The sequence below is a fragment of the Canis lupus genome, chromosome 8 (genome assembly GCF_011100685.1).
Source record: "Canis lupus familiaris isolate Mischka breed German Shepherd chromosome 8, alternate assembly UU_Cfam_GSD_1.0, whole genome shotgun sequence".
Taxonomy (NCBI): domain Eukaryota; kingdom Metazoa; phylum Chordata; class Mammalia; order Carnivora; family Canidae; genus Canis; species Canis lupus.
Window position 1 is genome coordinate 35315007 of NC_049229.1, and position 9192 is coordinate 35324198.

Here is a 9192-nt window from a genome sequence, read left to right on the forward strand (position 1 = left end):
ACGGGCGGCGGCCGGGCGGGGCCCGAGTCCAGTTCCCGCGGCGCCGCTTCCCCGGCCCCGGCGCCCAACCCCCGGCCGGGCTCCCCCGCCTGCGGCGCCGGCTTGGCCCCCGTCGCCGGCAGCGCTTCGTCCTCCCCCTCCCCCCGGCCCCCGAGCCACTGGGACCCGGAGCCTGCCAGCGGCAGCAGCTCGTCTCGGGGATCCGGCGGCGCGGCCATGGCTGGCGGTGCCCCCCGCTCCACCGGCGCGGCCAAGGCGGTCTGGCGGGGCCAAGGTGCGGTGGCTGCGCGGCCCCCGCCGGGACTCGCGGCTCGGGGATGCTGCGCCGTCAGCGCCGCCGCCGCCGCCGCCGCCGCTGCAACTCCGGCCGAGCTGCCGGCTGCCGCTCTCGCCGCCTCAGCTCCTCCTCCTCCCCCTCCTCTTCCTCCCGGCCCCGCCGTGGCCGCCGCTGGCGCTCCTCCTCCTCCTCCGGCCGCGGCCGCCGCTTCGCTGCTCCCAAGCCTGTCATTACGCAGGTGAAAATGGCCTGCCCCCCGCCCCCCCGCCCCCCCCGCCTCCCGCGGCAGCCCCCGGCCCGCGGGCGGCAGGCCCCGACCGACTAGGGCAGCGGCCGAGAGCACGCGAACCTTCTTCCCGTTAGGCTGAGGACCTACGGAGGGGGTTAGCAGGGAGAAGCCGCTCCGAGCCGGAGCCGCCCGCCCAACTCCCGAAGTTGAGCCCGGGACCGGTGTCTTGGGACCCCGGGCCGCGGAGGGAAGCTTAGAGACCTCAAGGCCACGGCTCTCAGGGGGACCAGTACCCGCTGCGGAGGGGCCGTGGGTCCGCGCGGGGAAGGGTGAAGAAGAGTGTTGGCGGGAGCCAGGGAACTGCAACCCCGAGGCTAACTGCTGCGTCCTTAAGAACGGTTGTTTCCAGAACAGGGCTGAAGATAGTGGAGTACGGGAAAGAACCTCCCGGACAGCCTCGGAGACAAGCTTATACCTACCGGACCTCGTCCGTACCAGCACCGAAAGCACATACGATGTCACTAGGCAGGACAAAAAGCCAAAGCCATATACGTGACAAGCTGTCTGTGCAGTCTATTTCATTTGAAAATGTGGACATTTCAGGCACCATGCTGCTGCTGCTCCTGCTGCTGCTTCTTTTTTTTTTTCCTTTACAGCTGTCTCTGACAAAGTGCAAGATACTTGAAAGATAAACCCGACTCAGAGAAGTTGGCTTATAAATGTATGATTCCCATATTTTGACCCATCTTTTCAAACAAGACTTGTGCATTATTTGTTCTTTAATCGTCTATAAACTGACGTGGTTGGGGAAAAAAATACATTTCGGGCCCACACATAGTAGAAGAATAGGCGTATCCATCACTCTTTCTCTGGAAAAGGTGGGGCACGGAGTTGAACGACTTGGGCTTTGTGAGACTGCTAAGCCACCGGAGGCCTAGCCAGGGTCTCAGACCTGTTGATTTTTATATTCAAACGCCGACTTCAGCACTATGCAGATGCTTCTCAGAAATGCTGAAACTTAAAAGCCTAAGTTCTGTCCAACCCTTTGTTCTTCTAGTACACTAATGTTCAAAAGACGTCTAGTGATAATAAATTAGAGAAAATGTATTCACTCAATAGACAATAAATATGGCCTACTAGTGCCGGATGTCCCTGGAGATAAGATGATCGCCAAAAGCTTACATTACTGGTATCTTCAGAAACTATCATGGACGTGTTCCTATCTTGATTATGGTGACAGCTTCACAGGTGTATACATATTGTGAAATGTAATGTATATTTTACCTCAATAAAGCTATAAAAAAATCATCCAACAACAACCACCAAAAAATTCTTGGTTATCATGACTCATCATGGTTTTTGAACTCTTTCCATGGGAAAAGCAAGCTTGCTTAAGAAATCTTTAAAGATGAAAAGCAAAAAAAAAACAAAAACAAAACAAAACAAAACAAAAAAAAGATGAAAAGCTATTCCACTGCTATCTTTCCATGGAGCTTAATCCTGTTGTGTAATCAAAGGACACTTGTAAGATTTTTTTCAAATCTATTGGTTAGAGTTCCTTGAAGCAGTATAAATACTAGATGGGAACCTCTAATTTCATTGCTGATAACATACCAAGAACACAGTAAACTCTAATGATATAAAATTTAAGTGGTTATGGATGGATACTGGATATTTGAGAATTGTTATGGTAAGGGAGTTAAATACAGAATTATACAGTGTATATTATTTTGTTTGCCTGAGAAACCTAATGAAAATCATAATTAAAAAACTAGAATAACTATGCAAACCTCTTAACTTTCTCATGACTGAACAGATAAGGAATTTGGGAATAGAATTCTAGTTATTTTCCATATTTCATCAGATGCTGATCAATACTTTAACTGAGAATGTGTGGAGGAAATAGCCAGTTAAGTGTATTTAGATTTTACTTGTTAGAGGAAATGGAAAACTTCCATTTTCATTTCCAATTTAATTGAAATTCCATTTTGATAAATGATTCTATTTTGCTCTGCTGAAAAGAGATGCATTCACTGCTTCAGTTTTAGCAATTTTCTTTTTTTTAAGATTTTATTTATTCATGAGAGAGAGAGAGAGGCAGAGACACAGGCAAAGGGAGAAGCAGGCTCCATGCAGGGAGCCTGATGTGAGACTCGATCTCGGGACTCCAGGATCAGGCCCTGGGCTGAAGGCGGCGCTAAACCGCTGAGCCCCCCCGGGCTGCCCAGTTTTAGCAATTTTCACAACTATCTTTATTTTTTTAGATTCTACCTCTGGATATATACAAATAATTGTCTATTTGGGTGAAAAAAATTTGCAGGTTTGCGCTCTGGTTCGAAATTACCAATGTTTATCCACGTTATTTTATATTTGTACTCCTGTGTACTGACTAAGCTTGACTAATTTGAAGATTTATGGGCATAACACACAATCAACTGTAGAATTCCAGGGCTTCGTGGTTGCTCCAAGTTATGAATTGTTCTAACTTGCTTTGGAGACAAAAAACAATAATAATAAGGCAGGCACTTTTAAAGAATTCTTAGCAAGAAGAGTTGAGACAAAAGAACTGTCAGGTTTTGTCTTCAAAAACAAAGCTATTGTTTTTTGGAAAAGAAGTTTTTGTTCATTATTTCAAAAGAAGGAATCTGGTGAGGAACACTTATTTAACGCTTAGCTTCTTAGACAAAACCTTATATCATGGGGAAAGGGGGTATAAAGACATGCAAAACAAGCACCCCAAGTAACAAACTTTAACCAAGATGAAGTCCTTTCCAGCTTCAGTATTAAAGTTACATAAGAGTTCTGTGTCTCAGTTTCCTCAATTGTAATCTGGTTATTTTAATAGAATCTTCTGTATAGGGTTTGGGGGAGCACCAAATGGGTTGACGTAAGTAGGTATATAATTAAGGTATAATAGCACATGTCATATTATTTCCAGAAAATGGCTTCTAATGGTAAAAGTTCTGCCTGCATTTTTATATTTGCAAAAATCAAAGAGTCAAAGCCAAAGAATCAAGACATTTCAAACAAATTTGAAGGCATTTAAAACAAATTAAATGAGAAACATTACCCTTTATTGAGTGACTATTGGTCTGCTTCTTGTAAATCCTATAATTCTGAAAGGTAAACCTTAAATAAAGATAAATATACTGCAAAGGCTCTTTTAAATAGTTGAGTCACACACACACACACACACACACACACACATCTCAATTTGGAATAGCCTATGTCAGGAGTGGCAAATAGAATTTATTGATTGATAGTAATGAATGCTTGGGGCACTGTCCTGAGAGTCTTGGGCTATGTTCATTCAGTAGAAAAAAGTGCCTACAAGGATAAGCAATAGCTACACGCAGGTAAGTAAAAGAGATGTGACAAAATATGCCAAGTATTTGCTTTCTCTGGCTTATATATGTTTCTCAGCACCCAAGCAAGCCAAGGTTGTACTTTTGAAACTTTTTGGGAAAGAATGCAACTGTGAAATCACTCCCATTGACTTAGTAAGATAAAGTGTTTGACTCAAGATGAAATTCATTCTGCAGCTTCAAATTTTTCTGAAATCCTTGTGTTGTGGAGTTGGTTCAAAACTTATTTTGTCTATAGCATCCAGTTCATTATGCCATGTGGTTGTTACTCTACTACATTGGGTAGAAGCTCTTGAATTTTATATGGAAAAGAGTCCTCCATGTCTTCTGTAGTGAAAGAATATTTAGATTGAAACAAATTTATGGAGACCACAGGCTGGTGCACAAGACAGCTGTGTTTTCTCCAGGAGACCACCACAACACTCACAAATGTCTCACAACACATTTGGAACACACCAGGCTCCTTCTGTCCATAGGGAGTAGCTGCTGTTACTTATGCTGCCACCCAAGGGGATAAAGCATAGATGTTCCTAATGTCTTCCAGTAAGGAAGAAAAGAAGAGAATTGATCACTTTTCACTAACCCAGCTTTGGTTTTCTTATAGAATTTGTGCATTTGGGTAAAACTGCAAAGATTTGTTATTTTTTTGAGCAAAAACATGAATTAAGATATCTGTAACATGAATTCTCCATGCTTTGGACTCACAAAACACCTTTTTAAAAAGATTAATTCGTGAGACACAGAGAGAGAGAGAGACAGAGAGAAGCAGAGACATAGGCAGAGGGAGAAGCAGGCTCCACGCAGGAAGCCTGATGTGGAACTTGATCCTGGGACTCCAGGATCACACCCTGAGCCAAAGGCAGACGCTTAACTGCTGAGCCACCCAGGCATCCCACAAAACATCTTTTAAGATATTCTGAATGTGAGGAAGGAAGCAAAATATACATGATGGAAGTAAATTGCCTTTGAATAGTTCTTTGCATTTTGCAAACAGATCTCATTTGAATACACACACATGCATACTTTTAATTTCCAAATTCTGGTGAGAGATATGGTATCTCACAGTAAGTTTTTATTTACTTGATGATCAATGAATTAGAAGATCTCAAATGTCCTTCTTGGTAATTTGTATTTATTTGTTTTAAAAGCGTTATTGAGATAATTTGCATTGTTGTATGTACAATAAATTTAAAGTGTCTAATTCAATGATTTTAAGTATAGTCACGTAGTTGTGCAACCATCACCCCAATCAATTGTATGACATTCTCATCTCTCCAAAAAGAAACTTCATTCCCATTAGCAGTCACTCTCCACCTTCACATTCCAAATCCAGTTCTAGGCAATCACTAATCTACTTTCTAACTCTATAACTTTACCAATTCTGGATACTCCATATGAGTGGAGTCATATAATATGTGCCCTTTTGTGACTGGCTTCCTTTCCTTAGCATAATGTTTTCAAGGTCCACCTGTGTTATAGTACATATCAGTACTTCACTGCTTTTTCTTGTATGGATTCTCCATTGTATGGATATACTGTAATTTGTTTAACCACTCATCACTCGATAGACATTTAGGTTGTTTCTCCTTTTGGGCTATTATGAATAAATCTGCTATAACTGTTTGTGCACAGGATTTTTGAAAGTACATTTTCTTTTATCTTGTATATATACCTAGGATTAGAATTGCTGGGTCATATAGGGTCTCTGTGTTTCATTGTTGAGGAACTGTCAGATTTCTGGAGAATTGGTTTCCAAATTAACTGCACCATTTAAAAATCCTGTTGGCAGAATATGAGGGTTTCAATTTGCCCACATTGTTGTCAGCACTTGTCATTATCTGCCTTTTTTATTACAGTAATCCTAGTGGGTGTGAAGTAATATCATATTGTAGTTTTGATTTGTATTTCCCTGATAGCTAATGATGTTCAGCATCTTTTCATGTGCTTATTGGCCACTTGTATATCTTCTGTATAGAAATGTCTATTCAATCCTATGCTTATTTTTAAATTGGGTTATTTGTCCTTTATTATTTAGTTGTAGAGATTCTTTGTAATTCTGGATACAAGTCTTTTATCAGATATATGATTTGCAAATTTTTTCTCCTATTCTATGGATTGTCTTTTTACTTTCTTGATAGTGTCCTTTGCGGCTCAAATGTGTTTAATTTTTATGAAGTCAAATTCATCTACTTTACCTTTTGTTGCTTGTGGTTTTGGTGTCCTAAGAAAGCATTGCCTAATTCCAAGTCAAAAGATTTACAGCTAACTTTTCTTCTAAGAGTTTCATAGTTTTACATTTTATATTTACACCCTTGGTCCATTTTGAGTTAATTTTTATATATAATGTGGGTAATTTATCTTATTTTGTGAATTGCTTTTTGTGTCCAGTCCAATTGCCTTTTCCAATCAAGTTTTTTTTCTTAAATATTTTTAAATGTTATTTATGTTGCAGATATTTGTCATATTTTATTGTTTAGGGATGGTGAGAAAACCAAAGTTCTGAAAAACCTTTGGAGATTTCTTCAAAGTCGCATGGCTAAAGCAGCTGTTACTTAAGTCTAAGTCTTCTGACTCTAGGACTTAAATTCTCCAAATTTAAAGTCCTGACATAGTAAAATCAAATTTTCACTTTGTATGTACTATGCCATTGACAAGATCCTGGCCCAGAAGAGCTCAATATAGACCACAGAGGTATTCAAGGTTAGGAATCACAGACTACATCCAAAGTATTCCAAATTTAAAGCAAAATCATTGGAATCAAGACCAAAGATAAGAGGTACTGATGGCCTGTGTGGAAGTCAGAACCTTGGACAGCTCAGTAGGAGCCTTAGGCAAAAACTGGAGTTTTCTTCTAACTTTAGACTATAATTACTGAAACTCCAGAGTTGTGGTTGGCCCATAATTATGGAGTTCATTCCAATTTAAAGGGCACTGGCCCTATTTATATGGCCCTAGTCTCTCCTGAGGAAAAATATCATAGCATCTTCCAAGAGTCTGTCATTTTGTGAAGTGACATGGCCTCATCTTTGGGCCTGACAAACATGTTAAGAAAGTTACCTGGGGCTTCTTAGAGATTAGTCTAGTCTGAGGATAAATTGTTTTCTTTCTCTCCTTGTTTGGAGCTCCTTATCTATAAAGCTGCCTTTCCATCAAACTTAGGGACTAGCAGGAACTCCACTGTATGTGGGGTCCTGAGACATTACTTGGCAAAAGGTTAAGTTCACATGAGAGTGCCAAGAAGAGTTGAGAGGCATGCTGATGTAAAAGTGCTCAGAGCCAGGCTATATTTATGATTCCATATATACTGTAACACAAGTTATGGTACCGTAATACAAACTCATAAGGAAGATGGGACCACACAAAATTCTATGGCTCAGAATCACTAAATTCTATGCCTGAAATCAATATTACACTGTATGTCAACTAACTGGAATTTAAATAAAACTTGAAAAATAAAAAAAATCTGTGGCTTATATGCACTTATGAACTGTCCTGAGTCATTGGTCATCTCTCTCACTGCAGCCTTTTTGATTACAGGTGTAGGACAGTAATAAATCAAGGTAAGCCTATAATGACTAGGAAATCAACCTAGGTGAAAGTCCTAATGGTAGTAGAAGGTTCCAAATAAAAGTCTTGAGCATGAAGATAGTACAGGATACCTAGCACATAATCAAGAGATAGAAACACTTTGGATCTGTTTCATTTCACTTGAAGAAATAAGAGAAAAAGAGAATCTTGAAATTTGTCTCTTGGAAATGGATATAGCATATTACAACATTAGTCATGAGGTTAGCTTTCTGTTTTATAAGCAATAGGTCAACTATCTTAAGTAGAGAGACAACTGCTCTGCAGAATCATCGAGGTGTTACTCTGAAATAATGTTATTCTTCAACAGAATAATGGCTTCCTGTGCAGCTTAACTGTGGAGACTTCAGAAAGATCTTTCTGCCAAACATTGCTCCTATTCTAGCCTGTAATTGGTATTGGAAATTCAACATTTTCAGTTTATAAATTTGTCAGGTCAGTACTGTTATAAATGGCAGCATCTCCAGAAATGGTAACTTGGCATTCATTGTATTGATATCTCATAGTGAATTACCAGACAACTTTACTAAGCTGAGCTTAAATTTTGATAAGGATAGAAGGCTAAAGCCAAAGTATTTCACATTGCCCAAGGACAATAGCCCACAGGATTGACATTGCAGGTCCTTGAGAGTCAGAGAAGATGCTTAACTTCCCCAAGGCTGAATTCATTTCAACAAACTATAAACCTTCTCACCAATCCTTGCAGATTGTAATATTATAACAGAAGTTATTTCTAGAATTGTGAAAACATTTATTTTATTCTTTAAACATTTTTCATCTTTTCTGAATTCTCTGAGAAAAAAAAAGAGGTTATATTAAAAGTCTCAAAGGTAAACAGCCAGTATTTTTTGGATACTAGTAAGTTTTGCTTATAAACTTTTCATGTAAGGTCATTTTAAGCATCAAGAATCAATTCATGGGGATACTTGGGTGGCTTAACTCAGCTGGTTAAGCCTCTGCCTTCAGCTCAAGTTGTGATCCCAGGGTCCTGAGATCGAGCCCCTCATCAGGCTCCCTGTTCAGAGGGAAGCCTGATTCTCCCTCTCCCTCTCCCCCCTGCTTGTGCTCACTCTCTCTCTCACACACAAATAAATAAATAAAATATTTTTAAAAATAATTCATTAAAGGAGCACTACAGGCTGTCAGTAAGCCAGAGGAAGGTAAGGATTATGCATTTGATTGCATTAAGAAAGCCTCATGTATACCTTTCAATGAGAAATGCATCTCTTAATGCCTAACCTCAAATTTTGCTACCCAAAAACACTCTATGAAACTACCAAATAAATTTTTCAAAGCAAAGAGTTTATAAGATATTTGTAAGAAGAATGATATCAAATGGTAGACTACTTACAAACTGATATTGTCCTTTTGCACAGACACCTCTGAAACTGAAATCCCCTACAGACTGTGGACCAAGTTTCTTGAATAATTCCACCAACACAATTTATTCAATAGATATCCTCTTCATTTGTTCATTCATAAATGTATTGAATACTCCTCTATTTGTCAGTCTAGGATAGACTTTGCTGCAGTAAAGTATTAGTTCTGAAATTTTAAAATTTCTTACTTAGACTCACATCTTTTTTTTTATTTTTTATTGGAGTTTGATTTGCCAACATATAGTATAACACCCAGTACTCATCCTGTTAAGTGACCCCCTCAGTGCCCGCCACCCAGTTCATCCCATTCCCCCGCCCACCTCCCTTTCCACGGCCCCTTGTTCATTTCTCAGAGTT

The 9192-nt window shown here is 40.3% G+C and overlaps 1 protein-coding gene across 1 annotated transcript; it reads left to right on the forward strand.

Annotated features, from left to right (window-relative positions):
- The first annotated feature begins 216 nt into the window (after nucleotides 1-216).
- On the forward strand, nucleotides 217-1819 carry LOC106559165 (protein enabled homolog). The gene is made up of 2 exons (XM_038545972.1): nucleotides 217-515; nucleotides 916-1819. Exons 1-2 carry the CDS (start codon nucleotides 217-219, stop codon nucleotides 1196-1198), a joined length of 582 nt encoding a protein of 193 aa, XP_038401900.1. The 3' UTR covers nucleotides 1199-1819.
- Nucleotides 1820-9192: the final 7373 nt, after the last annotated feature.

What these genes read in the sequence shown, in the direction of transcription:
- LOC106559165 (XM_038545972.1), top strand. Translation starts at nt 217, where the DNA reads ATGGCTGGCGGTGCCCCCCGCTCCACCGGCGCGGCCAAGGCGGTCTGG. An exon ending in CCAAGCCTGTCATTACGCAG is followed by an intron (nt 516 to 915) that starts GTGAAAATGGCC and finishes GGTTGTTTCCAG; the next exon opens with AACAGGGCTGAAGATAGTGG.